Here is a 19,469-nt window from a genome sequence, read left to right as displayed (position 1 = left end):
TTTTGAGTGACGGTTCGGGGCTCGGGAGGTCTCGGGGACCAGCGTTGGTGTTGGAAGGGCTTTGCTCTGAGCAGAAAGTAAGGCACCCGCGGTTTTGGGGGTGAGTGCTGTCGTAATGGAGGTGGCACTTCATCAGTGATCTAAACACTTGCACGGGCGACTGCAATTGCTACAGTTTTGTTTTTTAAGGGCTAACCAGCTTTTGCTAAATTGTTTTTAGAGTATTTGTTAATATTTGGGTAAAGGTCTTTCATTAAAGTACACTAAATGCTCTCCTTTAATAAGTGTCGCTGTAAAAATATTTCTTACTGGTTATTCTGTTGGTTTGTTGTATTTGTTTTGGAGGGCATAGACTCAGATGAATGCAAACAAAATGTCTAAGGCTACCTGTACTATTTTGCTGGCAAAGAGAATTGGATTGAGTAAAGTTAGTCTACATGCAAGCAGTGTTTTCCCAGTGTAGCAGCTATACAGCTGTGCAGGTCAGCACAGCTGTCAAACGTACACAGGTGTATCTTGGCAGAAAGGGATGCAAGTATTACTCCACTGAGTTAGGCTGCTTTTTCTTTGTCATCATACTTACAGACTTATTTTCAGGGTGAGTTACTATATGGGGAAGACTGCTAGTAATATGATGTGCCTGTCTAATGAAGAGCATGCAACTCAGTGTATTGAAAGTGTATGTTTTAAAATATATTGTTTGAGCAGCCCAACAAGAACAAAATCGCCAAGTGTGTATTTAACACAGGAAGTATGGGTGTACCTCTAGAAATAGCTATAAACATGGACTTGAGTTTGGCTGTGAAAATACTTTGGTTTCTTTTGGTGTGTTAAGGAAACCCTAAATACTCATGCTGTGGCACACAATTAGCCATCACCTCTTGCGAGTGCCAGTGTGTGGAAGTTGCTGAATTGACTGTAAGCATGTTTATGAAGAGTACAGTTCAGACAGCATTTGCTTTACTGGTATAATATTTAAGGAATGATATCAGGATTCTGAAGCAGTAGTTGTCTGTAAGACATTACAGTGGTTTGGTAATTTAAAATTGTGAGAGTGTTGCTGCTTCATCTGCAGGGAACTGCTGATTTCGTGAATGTCTCTACTAGGCCTCAAGGACTTGTTTTCTTTAGTGGTGGATTTAAATCTTGTGTTTAAATAACAGCACCAAATGTTATCAAGAAGTTTTAACTGCTTAAATATGCTAAATTTGTAATTGCACTCTTTCAGTTCTTGAACCTGAACTTTGATGTTGGTTTTATGATGGGAATCGGAAACAATTGGAACTGCATAAGCAGTGGAGGGGAAGAGTACAGTGTCAAAGTACACTGTTTATTTCATCTTGACTCTTCACATATTTTGAAGCTGGTGGCTTTTTTAAAGGTAATAGCACTTAGTTTCTTAGGCAATGACCTTTAGGCTTATTCTGCAGATCTCTGCTCCCAGTCACACTGGTTGAAGTGGGAGAGCAGCTGGATGTTTGAAGAGGAGCAGATCCACAAAAGCACCGAAGATGGAAAAGTCTATTGATGTTCAGGGGCTTTGGTACCCAAATACTGCTGTCAGTTTGGCTTATTTGTTCTAATTGCCCTGAAAGCTGAGTTAAGTCTCACAATAGCACTTTTCGACTGTCTAGTTACAGTCAGTTGTAGACACTTTTCAGTACAATTGCTGAGTGGTCATACGTTTCTTAGGTGAACTGAGCATTTAATCGTCTATGTTGGAGACAAATTTGATGCAGGGAGAGAAATGGTTAATCATTATTTAACAAGAAGTCATTAGTCTGTTCTAAGAGCCTGCGAAGTGGAATTGAGAAGATTGCTTTAGCCTACCTGTACTTCTGTCTGTGATGTTTACCATCATGAAAGCAATCCTGATTGCTCTGAATGCGGTGTCTGTCCTGAGAGGGGAGGGTGGAGCGGAGACACCTAGCAAGTTCAGACTTTCTGATGCCTAGGTGTGCTTGTGCTTTGACATCTTCACCTGGCTAGTTCTGTTGCTACTCTGTTGTTGTTCTCACATAGTGAGAAATGCTGCTGAACTTATGGAACATGGCTTCTGAGATTGACTGTCTTGAAATAGAGTCATAAAGGGCCATTTAAATTTCTTTTGCAGGTGGTAGGAGGTGATAGGCATTTTCAAGGAGGATAACAAATTCAGATTAGGTTAAACCATGTATTAATTAGTGTAGCAGTGGAAACTGGAGAGTTTGTGGAGTCTCCATCCTTGGAGGATTCTTGAAAAACTGAAGAGGTCATGAAATCTTGACTGGACAAAGCTGTAGTTGATGTCATCTAGTGTTGTCAATTTTCCTGCTGGTGTGAATGAGAGGCTGGGCTACATGACTTCCAGAGGACCCTTCCAGCCAGCAGCTATGTGACAGCTCTTCTGAAGAAATGCCTATGGGGAAGAGTGGCTGTCTCTTTTAAGAGAAACTCCCAGAGGTGTGGGGTGGAGGTGAAAAATGTGAGAGCAAAGAGTCTTGCAGAACTGCTGCTGTGTGAGATCTGCAAAGGGAAGAGACATCTAAAGGAAAGAGAGGAACCACTCCTTCAGAGAGAGCTCTTCACATTGTGGGGGGAAGGCAAGGCACTCCAGTGGGGGCAAGTGCCAGCATGCTCTGCTCTTCGGGGGGGTGAAGCCCTTCATTGTGGCTCTGGGGTGTCGTGGATGGCTGAAGGAAAGGCAAAGGCTTCTAATAATTAGTATGCAGTGTATGTTACTTTTTACAGTTTATTTTAATTGTTTAATAAAAATAGTTTGAGAATAAATACCTGCATTTCCCTTGAGGCGAATTGAGACTTTAATGTACGAAAGCGCATAGCAGACATTTGCAAAATGTTGTATCAATATAAAGAACAGATGGAAATCTCAAGTTTATTTTTGCTAATATGGTTCTATGGACACGTGTAGTCATTGTAGACCCTGATCCCATGCAGGACTTGTGTAGTAAAATTGACGAAAAATCCTTTTAGGTTGCTGGAGAATCTCTTTTAAGTTGATCTTTCTGTTCATAGAATTTGCTGCTTAGTCTGTTGGTATCCTAGCATTTTCTTATTACTCCTTGACAGCTGATTATTAGCCCATAGCAGCTGTTACAGGCTCTCCTGTCACTGCAGTTGAAAAGTGTATCTCTAATAATGGGTTAATGCTGCCAGGCACAGTTCATACTGTGCTGCATCTGTAGGTGTTAGACTATGCCTCTGCCTGCTGTATCTCGCTATAATAAAAAAACCTATCCCCAAAGAGGCTGCTGCTGCAATGTCAACAAAATCAACATTGAGCAAGGAGGGAGAAGGTGAAAGCAACAATATTTTGTCTTGTGTGAGTTTTACATGGTATCCACTTGCAGATGTGATAAACCTAATGAAGAGCAGTTACAGTAATTGCAGATTACCACCTGTCCTCCCACTGATAAATGCGGCCTTTCTGTAGCGTGATTAGAGGTGGCTGAGTGGGAAAGTGTGGCGAGTTTACAGAGTTTGAGGGAGTTGTTTTCCCATGAGGAGAATGGGAGGATGTGACAATGCATGTCAGATAAATTTAATTTGGGTGTTCATTCTCTTTGGACCTGGACTTGGGATACTTGAACCAAAAACCTGTTACAAGACTGGTTAAGCAGAGAAGCTCTCCGGTGTTTCAAGGGTACGAACGCTTGATGTGCAGTTTTGCTCTGTAGGGGCTCATAGGGCCACATTCAGGTAACATGGGTAAGCAAAGGCACTTTGCTGCCTAGCTCTCAGTTTAATCCCACTTGATTTAGCAGTTCAACAGCCTTTGTGTTTTCTCCTAACTTGTCCCATTGGATGTGTTAGCTGCCTTAGACTGCTAGCTGATTTAGGTGTTTACCGTTAGTTTTTACTTTGCTCTATGCAGATGTTTTGGGTAAATACTGGAAGCATGAGGAAAATGCTTTTGGAGAAACTGCAGGATCCCTTTGGTTCAAGTTTTTGTGCTTATAAACACTAACTGTGTAAAAGTTCAGTATGACTTTTATATAGTTAACTTGTTTGTCTTGTAGTCAGATAAGAATGGGGTCAAGGTTAGTTTTGTTGTCAGAGGCTAAGTACTGAGCTGAATTAGAAGATGTTTTGTGCATCAGTATACTACATACTTCCATAAAGAACTGTTGCAGTGCTGGCAGAAGTAAACTTAAGCTTTCGTGTGATTTCATGATCGTTTTCCTTTCTTGTATTTTAAGCTACTATAGAATCGTGAATTGCATCACACTTTAGCAATTGTTCCCCAAGCCACGTTTGTACTTGAAGTGCAACACTCTTACATCTTCATACATAAGCTTTCTTACAAAGATGACACAAAATGTGGTAGCCTGTTCTCTGCTGTCACTGACAGCTGTGAATAATTATTTTTTTAATGGCGCAAAGCTCCCTGTTTAAATTAGGAGACAGCTACTCTTCTTTGAAGGTTAGTTCTTGTTAATTTAATGCAGGGTTGACCCAGACTGCTGTTTTATCTTACACTGAGAAGGAAGTATGTTAAGGTGTTTTGTGTTTCAAATGTGTCATTGCATTCATAGGAAAGAGTTTACCAGTAATCTGTTTCTCAGTCTTTAAAAGCTAAATACAAATACAATCTTGCGCTTGACTGAGTAAGGGGAAAGTAAATTCTTTGTGTGTGTACTTCCTGCAGCTTTAAAACGGGTGTGCAAAATCAGAATGTAGTCTGGGTGGAGAACTTCGAAGGTCCTCTGCTGAAGCAGAACCCATAGAAAAGGAACACACTTCAACCTTTGTGCTTGTATTGGCATAAGAAAGACTTTTTACTGTATTTATTTCCCTTTGGCATATAAAGGCCTTATACGATAAGATATAAGTAACTTAAGATAGCTGCCAGAAACTACGTACGCCAAGAACTCAAGAAGTGCAAACATGAGAGAATGAGGCCTCCCTGTGTAGCTCTAAAGACTAACTTAAGAAACAGTCAACAACCATCAACTTGGCTTTTCTTGCTAGACAGAATTGCTACATCGTTACTTGACCACAGCACCTTGAGGCAGCACTCTTCCTGTGCAGGAAGTGCATTTCTGTGTTGCAGGATGCACTTCTAGGGAATCCTCTTAAACATCATGATTTTTTTAAACTCTGAGCAGATTGCCTCTCAAAGCCATCTTCACGCATGTACAGAACAATCTGTTGCTTTTTAGCAAAGATCCCCGGTTGCTGTGTCTATGTAGGGACCACAGCGGCTCCTGGCAAAGCTGAGGAGTGAAAGAAGATCTGGATTTGGAGTTAAGGAGGTTGGATATTGTGATACTCCTCTTGCTGTCCTGTTGGAGACAGTTCAGTTTGGTGTGAAATATCCCATTAAGCCGTATGGGTTTTGACTTCCCAGTTTGTGTTTTACTTTGCATATTTGTCTCTTCTCAGATAGTAAAAATACCTATTTTATGTATTCTTAAATAGAGCCTAGCTTGACTTCCTAAAAGCAGCATGTATGTTTTTGAAGCAGTTTTATGTAGTCTATCCAAGGCAATAGGGCTTGTTGAGTAAAAAGATGGATTCCTGCTTTTCTTTCTTCAAATTGCGGCTGACCTCTGCAGAGAAGAGCTGAACTCTGAAAAGACAGGGCACTGGATTTGTTCTATGAATAGCAGTTAAATTCTCAGCAAGGAATACTTCTGAGCTGTGCTTTACTTTTTGTAGAGTCTTCCTAGGAATAAGAACAGTTATAAAGAGGAAGAGCTGAGAAAAATCTTTTAATGACCAAATCCCCATAGGGCGGCAGAAAAAGACCAGTTTTAATGCAGGTGCATTGACTCTCCTTATGAATTGAAGCTGTGGAATGATGGTTACGGTTATGCAAGTCCTCAAACCTGTTATCTGCAGAGCTATAAGCTTGGAACGAAGGCTGTGCAATTGGTATTGGTCTCCTCCAGGCACATTTCTTTAACTAAGACTGCTGTAAGAATCAAGATGATGTCTGGGGATTAATTTTTTTTTTTAAGATTGTTCTGCTGTCATTCTGCTCCTAGATATCTCATTCAAAGAAGCATAACCCACAGATAGGAGTATAAAAATACTTTTTATAGAATCGTTTGTATATTCACAGCCCAAAGTACGTGCCATGCTATTTTTGCCTTGTTCCAAGACAGCTTTCAAATACAAGACTGCCTCAGAATTAAATTTTTCATGGATTTGAGAGACTACGGCAGCTACAGATGCTGGTATATATGCTGCAGATACTGTATGTAAGAGTGAAAACACTTGTGCTTCAAACATGCCTTGAAGAGTAGCAAGGCCACCTTAAGCAGAGTGTTCATGTATGTGGTGTAAAGGAATGCACAGGTTCCTTATACGTATGGCATGACTTAAAGTAGATGTGTCATCTTCAGCCATTGCCACGATTAGCCTGGCAGCCCTCTGGAGGAAACTCAAGTGTGCTCTCTGTAGTGTTTTCTGAATAGTCCTGCATCCTGAATCTCTCTCTGGCCTTATTTTAACACTGCAAATGAAATAACTTTTTCAGTCACTGGAAGAGAAACTTAAGTTTTCAGAGAGGTTCCTGTTTTCTCCATTCCCACTGTGTCCAGATAGGATTGATCCTGAGCCAAGATCCACCCAAAGCAAATAGATTTGAAGGCTGCAGCAATAGCAGGAGAGTTCACAGGGTTTCCATGTTGTGTCCACGTGCAATTACATTCTAGCTGTGTAGCATCAGTGTATTTCTTAATATTTAAAGATAGTTCAAGCAAGGATAAATCCTGTATCATTACAGTCCCAAGATCACAGGTGCAGTTCAACTGATGGTGTGCTTGCCATATATACATGTGTGAGTGTGTATCCCCTTCAGTGTTTGAAAAACAAAATTGTTTCAGTTTTCCTGGCCAGACCTGTATATAAATCAAGCAAGAGTGGGTTACATACACAAGGATTCTTGTGTAATATCTTCTTCTGGGTTGCTGGTATAAGGAGTAAGTTAAGAGTACGTGGGCCTAGCTGCTTGTCAGAACTCCTCCACCTTGCAAATGAAACTTGAGCAATGCACTTACCAGCCAAATCTTGACAAATTTTCAATAGAAAAATGTGAAACTTCTTGGAGTTGGTCACAGACGTGAAAAGTGACCTATTTCTTCAGTCTCAAAATCCTTTAATTGCTGTTAAGATCACTCATTTAACCTAGAAAACTGATATTGTACAGCATGATCCCATTTGTCAGTATAAAATATGTTCTCACTGGAATTATGGAATAAACTTCCTTACAGTTCAGCTGTTCTTGTTTTTCACTTGGTATACAAGATTCATAAACCTTAAGATTTTTAGAGTGGTGACTAATGCTATATTTGCAAAAGCCTTTTGGATCATTTAACATGGGCTACAGTGGATCTTCTGACAAACTGGCATGACTTACACCAAATATTCCTTCAGCTCATCACTTGAACTTTCAGCTGTTTCTCCCTTCCTTGTTCTGGCAGACTAGATCATAGTTATTTGGTAGGCCCAGTGAGCAGGAAGAAACACAAGTATTTTAGGTAGTACTTGGCTTGCTGCATCCTAGTTAAATTCGGAATGGGTTGGCCTGACTCCTGCAGACACTTTCTGGTCTGCTGGGTGGATCAACTTCCTTTCTTTAGTTTTGGTCTTGTGACGTTGTTTACGAGAAGAAGCTGAAACTTAGTGAGATCACTTAATAAATCATCACTTAATTGTGGTCAAACAGTAAGATGATGAGTTTCATGATGTCCAGAGTCACAGTGCGGAGAAGTCAGGTATGCAGTTATAAAGTCAGTTCATATGTGACTTTATGCTTAATGTCATGCTTAGATCTCAGCTTTACGGAAGAAATACCAGGTTTATAAAACTTCTTTATTCCCACTTGGAGATAGATTTTACTCACAGAATTTATCCTAGTATTTTAATTTTGTTTTTCAAGATGAGTAAGGTTTCTGACTCAATCTTTCTTGTTAATATTTGTCAATATTCTCCAGACGTCCATTCCTGAAAGTTGAGGCAACTTTTTTCTTTTTAACTTTTGCACTCATGTTGTAAATGTACTGGCACACAGCCAGGCTTGACTAAATACCTTCAAATATTTTGTTAGGCCGTTCTTCTCAAGGATAGATCCCACTGGTAAGGTAAACCAAACGTAATTACATCTTACTCATGGTTGCCATGTTAACATCTTTTTGATTTTGTTCCTGAGTTTCTTGCTTCTACAGTATATGAATTGCATCTGAAGAAATAAATTGGATATCTACAGAATATGTAAAAAAACAACAACAAAACCAAATAACCAAGCAAATTATAGTGTCAATTAGGAAATAAAAATAGGAGCTTCCCAGCTGGATATTCAGGATTTTTCTTAAACTTACAAATTAAGTTTCAGACACTGTTTCAGGGAGATGACAGTGGGGAAAATCTCCGATGAAGATGATGTCTTTGCTGTAGCATTGCTGAGTATGTTTCACCACCCGTGGTTAGGAAGATTTATTGATGCAATCATATATTCAAATCATGATCCTACATGCCATAAACCATAGAAATAGAATCCCTGTTAGGAATTGCAGCCATCCCACAAAAGTGGCAAAGACCAAATACTTGTGGTTTAGTGTTGTTGGTTTGTAGTACTGAAATTCCCACTTCCTGTCCAAGTTACAAAAAAGGAAAGATGGAACCTGGGTTCAGTAATATTAATTTTCTGTCTTGCATGTACTACTTAATATACTTTTTATTAGCTCTTTGTTACTTCAGGGGGATGTATGAACAGCTCTCTTCAGCTCCGTAAATTGAGCATCTTAACTGTGTCAATTTTTAAAATACATGCAAATAAATTAACACTTCCCTCTCAAATGAAATGTGAGCAGAAGCTGACTGTTGGGAGGAGGAATACCTGACCTGCTGCTGTTGTCAGCTATAATGCGTAACCTGCTTTCTCTCGAGTGTGCATTGCAGTCTGTGCTGAACTATGTCAGAACTATTTCAGGAGTGAAGGTTATTTTAATTGTTTGTTCTCCAAAAAAAAAGTGGTTGAGTCTTGCTTGAGTTGATACGAAACATATAGTATGGTTTGGGGAGCTTTCAGTTGGGCTTTCTGAGCACATGTGACAGCATTTAAATGTGTAAACAGAGTTGCTCATTTTCCGATTTTACCTGCAGCCAGAAGGATATTTAAGAGGATTTTTGTTAACGTCTTTTGTGTTGAAAAGTCTAGTGTTGGTTTAGTCTTAAGCTACTTGTATTGCTTTTGCTCTTTAACAAAGCTAATTGATCAAATCCTCTATCTTCACAGCTTTTCCATGGTTTGGCATGGACATTGGGGGAACTTTGGTGAAACTTGCATATTTCGAACCTATTGATATCACTGCAGAGGAGGAGCAGGAGGAAGTTGAAAGCTTGAAGAGCATCCGCAAATACCTGACTTCCAATGTAGCCTATGGATCCACTGGCATTCGAGATGTCCACCTTGAGCTGAAAGACTTAACGATTTTTGCTCGAAGAGGAAACCTGCACTTTATTCGATTCCCAACTCATGATTTGCCTACTTTTATCCAAATGGGAAGAAATAAAAACTTCTCAACAATACATACGGTGCTCTGTGCCACCGGCGGTGGTGCTTACAAGTTTGAAGAAGACTTTCGCACAGTAGGTAGCCTGTCTTTCCTCATACTGAAGCTGATGCTAAAAGCATTGCCGTGGTGGGTTAAAATAGCAGTATTTGGAAAAACTGTGGAATGGTCAAAGATTATTAATTATTCATTTGTTTTTCAGCCTTAATATGAAAATGTAGGTAATATATGCTTTCTGACATCATAATAAACATGAAGATCTAATGCTAACAGCTAATTAGAAATGTCCATTAATGCAGTGAAATGCAGGACACATTTGTGGAAGTTAATGATTTTCCAATCTCTGTTTTCTCCTATGGGAATTGTGCTTAAGGTGCTGAGGTGCTTGTCTCACTGGATTTTGTTTCCTAAGCAGTCTTTGATAGGTTTTCAATGTTTGTGTTTGGGATTATCCCTATTAATTTAGTCCAGTGCATTGTTTAGACATCTGTGACAAAACATATCTCAAAGACAGTCTTTTTTCAACTGCAGAGCAGTTCAGGATTTTCCTGGTGTTTTGACTCTTCCGTTGAAGACCAAAATTGATAATTTGTTTAGGATGGAGTTTCTATCCAAAGGCAGTTGTTACTGAGAATTTTGCCACAGTATGCAGTGTGCACGTCCTAGTTCTAAAGTGGCTGCAGGCCTCTTGTGCTTTGGGAGACAAGAAGACTTCCAATAGCACAAAATGTTTGGTTTCAAAACTCTGCTTGTATTTCCATTCCTGTGCCAGTCTTGGGTTGAGCTGGTGCAACTGTTTGTGGGGTAGGGTCACGAGTTGCACAGCGGAACGAATTCATTATTTAAAACCCCACAGAAATATTTTATGTTGGAACAGTTCCCTGATGTGCTCAACAGTGAAGCTGCACAGTTGTGCCATGGCGAGAAAAGCTGAAGGGACCTGGGGGAAGAGGAGGGGACTGACAGCGCTGTGATCTGATGCTGGTGTCAGTCAGTGTGCAGTCCAGTCTGATTGTGCAACTTCATAATCTAACTGCAGGCTGCTTTCTGAATGTGAGCTCACCTGGTTCAGATACAGACTTCATGGGTGTTTTTTCTTGGACTAGCTGCCTAATTGGAACTCCTAACTGTAGGAACTCCCTGCTGCGATAAGGTAGAGAGCATGATCACTCTTTTTGTGAGAGTCCAGAGTTCAATCGGATTAAGTATGGTGTGAAATTACAGCCTTCCTGGATTCCACAGCATCCCTAAATTGACTTGCTGCTTTATGAGAGAATGGCGGCTTGAATGTCATGTGTAAAGCTGAGGAGCAACTGTAATGAGACTAAAGTCACGTAGAATTTCTGACCTGTGGTTTTCTTATGGTGCTTGGAGTGTTGGTAAAGTTGCAAGGATAGTTAGTATGATGCCACTGAGGTTTTTGTCTTAGGTTTTTATCTGCTGACATCTCAGAAATGACTGTTTGACTTCTGAAATGGGGGAGGAAATCCACAAACCTTGAAAAGATGTGCAGATGCATGAGTTTCACCAAGATGACACTCGATGGGACCTCTAGGGTATTTGGTGACTTCTTTGATATAGATTGATGAAAAATCTTGCTAATATTTCAGTGGATTGATGTCTGAGTATCTCAGAAGTTGTCTTTGGGCTTACCAAAACAGATATTTATACTGCCTGTCTGTTCTTGATCTAGATCTAGATTTATAGTCAGAGTAATTTGCTAATTGATGTATTCAGAATTTCTCTCTGTATTTTTTGTTGGCTTTATAGTGGGATTGATGTTCCTGAATTAGTAGTCTGAGAGAACTTCTTAAAGTTAGGCAGTACAAATATACCCATAAATTTGTAGCATGTTTGAGCAATGTTAGAACATGTTGACACCGCCTTTTTTTCTTTTTTTAACACAGATTGGAAACCTTCAGCTGCACAAACTGGATGAGCTTGACTGCCTTGTCAAAGGCTTATTGTATATAGACTCTGTCAGCTTCAATGGCCAGGCAGAGTGCTATTATTTTGAAAATGCCTCAGATCCTGAGAGATGCCAAAAGATGCCTTTTAACCTGGATGATCCGTATCCATTGCTGGTTGTTAACATTGGTTCAGGAGTCAGTATTTTATCAGTCCATTCCAAAGACAACTATAAAAGAGTAACTGGAACAAGGTAACTTAAAAATCTAGGTTGCGGTTGTTACTCTATAGAACAGTGAGCCTTCTATTTTCAAAGTTGTTCCTCTCCCTGACTCCCTCCACCTGTCCCTTCCCTCACTCTGTAGTATAAAAAAATATTTTATCTTTAAATTACAGCTGCGTTCATTGGAGCCCATCCCCATAGTTCTGTTATTGAGGAAATTTAGCCAGCGTTGTCTTTACCAATTGATGAGTGCTGGAAGTGCTCTGTAGTGAAAGTTGTATAGGTTTTGTCGTAAGTTTTGATAATGTGTCCAGTGAACCTGTTTCTTTTGCTCCCTAGAAATAAATGTATCCACGCCTTACAGAAAATTATAGAGAATCGGAGTCAGTGATGTGATGTGGGTGTTTAGGGAGTTTTAGCCTCTGATTAAGTCTCCCAGTTTATGGTTATAACTATTTGTTAGCTCTTACTGTATGGTTAGCTTCTTGTAAATGACATATATAAACGTTAACTTGATTGATGGCTGTTTGCGTAGTGGACCTTGCCCAAGAAAGCAGACAGCTTGGTATGTAAGTTGGAGGGCTTTGTTTGTTTATTTTGTTAGTCAGACATAAGGATCTTTGATGTGAGTAAATACTATTTAAAAGCAACTAGTTTTCTTTCTTCTTAGTCTAGGTGGAGGGACATTTCTTGGTTTATGCAGTTTGTTGACGGGCTGTGAAAGTTTTGAAGAAGCTCTGGAAATGGCATCCAAAGGTGACAGCACACATGCTGACAAGCTGGTTCGAGATATTTATGGAGGAGACTATGAAAGATTTGGCTTGCCAGGATGGGCTGTAGCGTCCAGGTAAGCAAGAGATCTTTTTGTTGGTTCTTTTGCTGGTTTGGTGTGGGGCTTCAAAAACAAGACTTAAACTGTTAGTGCAGAGAAAACTGCTTTTTGCAAACTTTCATTGTAGTCAAGTTAGATTTTAATCCTAAAAGTATATATACTCAGTTTCCCTCACCTTTAAAGCCACATGCAACTGCAGGTGCCTGCTATCTTGGTATTGAAGAAACCTCATGTGTTAAATCACATACAGCTTTACACGTGTCAGAGAAAATGTAAGGTGGTCACAGAAGTAGCAAGAACAGAGAAAAAACAAAGCAGATTACTTTTTGACTTCCTAGAATCTTTTAGGAGGGCTGTTGTCCAGAGGGAAGGTGAGTAAAAGGCATCATTTTTGTTGCTCTTACAGTGGTATCTCTTCACGGTTTTTGAAAGACTGCTTTTTTTGATACATGGCTGTCAGCACAGGCATCTGGCATAATGTTTTAACTACTTTTCTCAGTTAACGAAAGCTGTTGAACAGTTTGCACCATAAGAATAAATGTATTTTACTGTCAATTACAGAGGATTTTTGTCATAGCTGCAAGTTTTACTTTCATTGGGGAAGATGATTGGTGATGTTAAAGCTTCTCTACCCTTAAGAAATGTAAGAAGACTAAACTTTGGGAGTGAAGCTAATATGAACATAAGAGTTCATTAAATCTTTGCTTTTATTCAGTAGTAAGAGGTCTGAATTCCTGGTAACTTAATTCTTCTCTCTCTCTAGCCACCTGAGTCCAACCCTCTTCACAGAGCATATGCTGGGAGATTTTAATACGTGCAGTCTTTACACTTTTAGTCAATACGTCTTAACTTGCTCTGTATATAGGTACTTTTTGTTCTAATTTACTTTTTAAGACCCTTAGGATCCTTAATGACTATTTGAGTTCTAGTAGAATCAGGATTCTGGCTCTCCAAACTGACTTAGATATGGCACAGAATCCTTAGTGGTAAAATATGCATTGACTTAATTTACAGTGACTAGGTTTACAGAGTAGTCTTGCCTGAGAATAAGACTACTTTTTGCTGTAGATGCTTCTTCATGAAAGTCAACATTCTAAACAAAAATACTTTGTTGGGGGTTATTATTGTAACAAGATTGGCTGTTTCCTGTGAAGGAATAAATACACAGGTTGTGGTGCGAGTTGTCAAATTGCTGTATTTAATACAGACTTGAAAAGAGAGATCCTTAGGAACAAACATGAGACTTAAGTTCTGTTATAGCATAAAAATTACATTCTGAAATTACTTCAAATGCATGTGAATCACTTCGTACTTAATGGAAATTTTTCCTATTCTAGTTTTGGGAATATGATCTACAAAGAGAAGAGAGAGTCTGTTAGTAAAGAAGATCTTGCAAGAGCAATATTGGTCACCATCACCAATAACATTGGGTCTATTGCCCGGATGTGTGCAGTAAACGAGGTAAAAACTTCTGACAAGGAAATGATCTGTCTGTAGGTCTATTATTTGTTTTCACTGTAAATGACTGCTAAAATGATGTGTGATTTTAAACCTTTTAGTACATTGTCAAATGAAATGAAAAAATGAATGTAGTATTAAAGAACTGGGAATTGGTTCAGAATATTTTAACTGTCTTTGGAGAAGTAGGACAAAGATATCTTCGACACTGGGGAGGGTAACCCAATGAGGAGGGCTTCAAACCAGCTTTGTTAGGGAGTGGAGCCCAAAGCCTGCAGATAAGGGAGCAGGGGACCGCAGGATGTTATGATGAAAGGACTTGAAGTCACTTTGCAAAAACAAGATGATTATGAGCCTTAAGTGCCTGTACGCGAACATGTGCAGCATGGGGTACAAGAGGACCTGTAAGTCCTGACTCTCATGAGGAACTATCCCAACCTCTGTTGGAAGGGTAATATGGCAGATCACAAGCAATCCGTACTTCTCAGTGTGCTGGGGACAATTTTCTGATGCAAGTGCTAGGCAGGCTGACTAAGCAAGCATGGTGCTGGACCTGCTATTCATGAATGAAGAAGTGGTCAAGGATTTCATTGTCAGCTTGGAAATAGTAGGGTTTAAGGTCCTGAGGAAAGTGAAGAAAGCAAGTAGCAGAATGGAGACTAGATGGACTTGAACAGCATTCTTTGTTTTAGGGGCATTTAGGAGTCAAGATCTTGTGGAAGGTTGTCCTAATGGGATAAGGCCCCCAGAATAGCTTGGTGATCTTCCAGGATAGCAACTTCACAGCAAAAGCAAAATTTGGGATACAGACTGGCTAAGGAGAAGCATTGCAGAAGAGAGGAGGGTGCTGGCCGACAAGATGAACTGAACATGAATCATCAGTATACACATGCAGTGATGAAGGCTGACCTTGTACTGAGATGCATTAGCAAGCACATAGCCAGTTGGTCAGAGGAGGTGATACTTTCGGCATGGCCTCCTTCCCCCTCCTCCCCAACCGCCACCGTCACCAAAAGTGAAGCACTGACAAACTATAACAAGTTTAACAGACAGGTTACCAAGACAGAGCCCTGCCGTGGAGCCCCTAATGTGCAAGCAGACACTGAGGGATCTGGCTTAAGCGGGAAGAAGAAGCTAAAGCCTGAAATGGTTGTCACTGTCTAGAGAGGGTTACAGGAAAGACACTGCCACGTACAGTGTGCACAGCAGAAGGAAGGGAAACAGTAGACCCAACTTGTAGCAAAGGGAATTCTGGTTGTTATAAGGGAAAAAAGATGCTCACAGTGAGAGTGGTTAAGCCTTGAAATGTGGCCTCAGAGAGAGACTGTGGACTGTGTGCTTGGAGAGTTTCAAAACATGTGACTTGAGCAACTTGAATGTTGAAGGTGCTGAAAGGCCTGCTTTGAGCAGTACGTAGGACCCGATGGCCTCCAGCAGTTTCTTCAAGCTGAAATTATTCTCTTGAGTAAAGCTTGTAGCAAGCCTTGCTTCTAGTTAAGCATTCTTTTTAATTTTTACCAACTCTTGAGATTTCAAATTGTTTTGACACCTGTCTTCTTACTCGTTGATACAGAGGTGGTTTCCGGCCATCTTCTGTTTCTCAAAGATCTAGTAAAGAGAACCAGTATGCATTCAGTTTCAATATGATTAGCATGGACAGTCAAGAACCTGTGGAAGAATACTGAATTTAGGCATAGAAGATATGGGGTCTGAGCACCAGGGATTTCCTCATTCAATATCCACAACCTTTGAATAAAGTGAGACGTAGCAACAGCTTTCTTAGAGAAGACTAAGGGAAACTCTATTTAGAACTCTGCTTAAAATCTATGAATGTGATAGTTTCAGAAATAACAATGATGATGTTAGCTGCAGTAGCCCTCCTTTTGCTTAGGAGCCAGACTAATATATTTTTCAGGTTTTAATATTGCAAGTTCTCTCTCAGTTTCCCCCTCTGACTTTCTCTCATGTCTGTCTTGGAGAAGAAAGTTAGTTTTGTCAGTATTGAGTTAATTTTGGCTTTTTTGCTTTATCGCAAAGCTTGATAACAAAAGAGTTAAAAATGAGGGTGAAGTGAAAGTACATACTAACAGTCTGAGTCTGAGGCAGATGTATGCAATTTATATTTAATGGTGGGGGTAAATTAGTAGAAATTGGGACTTGTAAACAACACAAATTGGCTTTATTCCAACGGTTTTTTGTCTAATTCCAACTATGTTATGGAACTACAAATTGTAAGAAATGGTTAATAGGGATCCACAAACTCGTATCTGGAACTGATAAAACTGATTTAATTGTCTCGGCTTCGTGCTATAGAGCAGAACTATGTTTGATTGGGTGCCGTAACAGTGTGTTTTGTCTTCACTGTGAACTAATCAAGATGGTGAAAAACAGTTGCATGTTAGTCATTTGAATACAGGTTGAATTGTCATACTAGTTTGTGTAGCGACTTGAATACAAGTATTCATCTAATGCAATTAAGTGCTTATTGAAGCGCTATGTTAAGCACTGAAACAATTAAATTTTCTTTGGTTCTTGCTCCCATATCATTAAACCAGTGTTTAATGTTGCTTCCACTTAATGTTGGATTTATTTCAGTGAATGAGGAAAATTAAACAATTTTAACTTTTTTACATTTGACTGGATTAATATTCACAGCTCACTTCCAGTGTTTAAGTCTTAGTCTAATCTTATATTGAAGCATACAGAGGTCTGAAGATGAAAGGAACATCTGCTATGTCTTACTGTCTTCGGCTTCTTTACAGTGCTGCCTTGTTGCATATGGATCAAGCAGCATTGTACAGGGCTATGAAGGCATTGAGTCTTCTCTACCAAATATAAGTATTTTTCGTTTAATTCCACTTTTAGTTGGGCTGTTTCTTTGGCTTAGTTACTGAAGATGCTCACTTAATTTGAAACACAAGTGCTACTTCTCTGTAAATTAAGTCCTTTAATTCTTGAGGGTTGCACAGTTGTCCTTTTTCCCAGGTATGTTGTGTTTTAAATTTTGGAACCATGTTTTAACTGTGGGTGTTGGGGGTTCTTTTTTCCTTGCTTGAGACAGTCTTTTCTTTCATTTTTCCAAGCTGTGTTAAATGGTGAAAAGACTTAATCCTTTGCTATTTTTCTCCTTTTAGAAAATAAACAGAGTTGTGTTTGTTGGCAATTTTTTACGAGTGAATACTTTGTCAATGAAGCTTCTTGCATATGCACTGGATTACTGGTCAAAAGGCCAGCTGAAGGCCTTGTTCCTAGAGCATGAGGTATGCTGTGGTTCATTTATCTGTATGTATTGTTCCACCATAAATCAAAAATGCATGTATTGAGTAGCACTCATGCGTGGTAGCCTGAGACACCGAGTCCTTGGTAAACATTGAGAATAAGAGGAGGTTTGTCGTCCTGTATTGGTTCTCTGGGGACAGCTCTCTGTGCCAGGGAAGTCCTTTAGTCGCTTTGGGCTATCTCAGTTCACACTGCAGATCTTTGGAGAGGGACAAGAAAATGTTAAGCTCTGCATTAAGGTTCAACAATCTTGGCTTTGGATGAAAACAATAGTAAGTATTGTATTTCAGAAGATTACACTGAAGCACAGGCTTTTGAAATACTTACATTGTTCTCAACTGAGCTTGAGCAACATCCTGAAAGTCAAGACTGCCTTTAACAAGGACTGCTTTCATACCACCACAGATACACTTAAAGTTGTGGTGATTTTATGCTCTGAGACCAGCCTGCTTTTGGGCAGCTTCTACAGTCTAGATCAGTATGTAGTGCTGTGCGAGTTGACCTGTTTTGGTTAAAATACAGGCAGCTAGTATTAATTACAGGTGTAACGGTTGGGAGACTTATAGCTTCTTGGCAGTGGGCTGGCAATTTTTGTCCTCAATTTGTTAGTCTAAAAATATTACAGCATTGTATCTGTTCACTGTCAGTTGGTTCTCACAACTGTTTTCCTTTATTGCTTATCCTGAGACTGACAGTAGTCTGTCTTGTTGCTAGTGTCTGCAGTAGTAGCAGAATGGTTCCTTGTTAGTTCTACCCCCTTCAGAATTTTATTGGATAAATTTTAAATTCTTGCATTTGGTCAAGTGTAGATTCCAAACACTCCCATATTTCATAGTTATAGGGAGGGGCAATATCATGCTTCCCCAGAGGGGAAAAGTAATCCAACAGGAGAGCATGGTTCTTTGTATGCAGGTAAATATACAGTCCAAAAATGGTGTTGAAGCTTGGACGTAATTCTTTAAAAATGTGAGGTGCAGTTAGTTTAAGAAATTTTTGACTTGTACCTTAGGAAGTGTTGCTGTGGATATTCAGGATTCTTCAGCAATGAAAATATGCAGCTTCTATAGGAAAAACAAACCAAACCTGATTTCTGTACATGTCTTAGAAATCTTTCAGTGTATGGAGAGGCTTGGGGTGAAATCTCCTAAAGTTAAGCTAGATAAGAAGGACAAAATGTTTGTTTCACAAAGCTTTAAAAATTCGTTATGAAAGATTTTATATAGAAAGTGTGTGGTGTTCTTTCTGTAGCATTGGTCCACCAGATGCTTTGTTGTCATTGGAATGTGATTACTGCAGAATTTAATACCTTACTTGAACCTGAAATATTTTTTTGTTTGTTTTGAACAGGGATACTTTGGAGCGGTTGGTGCTCTTCTTGGGCTGCCAAATTTCAGTTGAGATACCAGATGTCACTACACTGAGCTATTTTCCACTTGAGCGACACTTGATTATAGCAATGGGAACTAAATCTGGGGCAGGGAGAAGAAAATAGCAGATTTTCTGTAACTTTTTAAGAAATGATGAGTTACTGAATATTGCCGTTATATTAAAGGGGGTTTCACTCTGGGCATTGAAAAGTGAAATGTTCGGGGATATTGTTCATGTTCTTTGGTACATGTAGCCAGTACTGAACTTCTGATATGCAATACATCCTCTGAAAACAAACTTCCAGAAGAAGGAATGCCAAACCTTTAAGTGCTCAGTGTGGAAATATTGCAAGCTTACTCCTGAGGCTTCAGAGCCATCAGTTTTGTATATAATTGATGAATGAAAAGTTATTTTCATTAGTTATACAATATTATGAGCACAATTTCCCATGTGTTCTTGCAGAAAACAACTTTAAAAACAGTAAGGTACTATCTGCAAGATAACGAAACTGTAGACAATTCCTTCCCACAGTAAGAATAGTAATTATTTTATTTTTATGTGTAATGAAAATAATATTAATGCTGAAGCATTAAAATTAAAATTTTCAGTGGGAAGAATAGAAACACAAAAAATCAGCCAAGCAGCGGATTAAGTAGTTGATGTTTTGAAAGTTTTGTGAAGATATTCACTTGCCTTCTTCATTTAATTGAAGATGCAGCTGGTATTTTGGGAAGATCCCCTCTGTTTTTGGTTGGATTTGGAAAATAATTTAATGATTAATGAAGGCAGGTTTTGGGGGTTGGGGTTTTTTTGAGGACATGACTTCCAAAATGTGTTCTGTTTTTTTTTTGTCTCTTATAAATTCTGACATCATGCATCA

The 19,469-nt window shown here is 39.3% G+C and overlaps 1 protein-coding gene across 1 annotated transcript; it reads left to right on the top strand.

Moving 5' to 3' along the window:
• The first annotated feature begins 2,455 nt into the window (after positions 1-2,455).
• On the top strand, positions 2,456-18,842 carry PANK1 (pantothenate kinase 1). The gene is made up of 7 exons (XM_010084246.1): positions 2,456-2,477; positions 9,245-9,597; positions 11,429-11,682; positions 12,323-12,499; positions 13,822-13,945; positions 17,077-17,202; positions 18,569-18,842. The coding sequence occupies exons 2-7, from the start codon at positions 9,262-9,264 to the stop codon at positions 18,617-18,619; spliced, it is 1,068 nt and encodes a 355-aa protein (XP_010082548.1). The 5' UTR covers positions 2,456-2,477; positions 9,245-9,261; the 3' UTR covers positions 18,620-18,842.
• Positions 18,843-19,469: the final 627 nt, after the last annotated feature.

Source organism: Pterocles gutturalis, unplaced genomic scaffold (genome assembly GCF_000699245.1).
Source record: "Pterocles gutturalis isolate BGI_N339 unplaced genomic scaffold, ASM69924v1 scaffold36945, whole genome shotgun sequence".
Lineage (NCBI taxonomy): Eukaryota > Metazoa > Chordata > Aves > Pterocliformes > Pteroclidae > Pterocles > Pterocles gutturalis.
This window is presented reverse-complemented; position numbering and strand designations above follow the sequence as displayed.

Excerpts from the sequence above, each read along its gene's own strand:
- PANK1 (XM_010084246.1), top strand. The coding sequence starts at position 9,262 with ATGGACATTGGGGGAACTTTGGTGAAACTTGCATATTTCGAACCTATT. Across the intron at positions 11,683-12,322 it reads AAAAGAGTAACTGGAACAAG|TCTAGGTGGAGGGACATTTC; the intron begins GTAACTTAAAAA and ends CTTTCTTCTTAG. Across the intron at positions 12,500-13,821 it reads GGATGGGCTGTAGCGTCCAG|TTTTGGGAATATGATCTACA; the intron begins GTAAGCAAGAGA and ends TTCCTATTCTAG.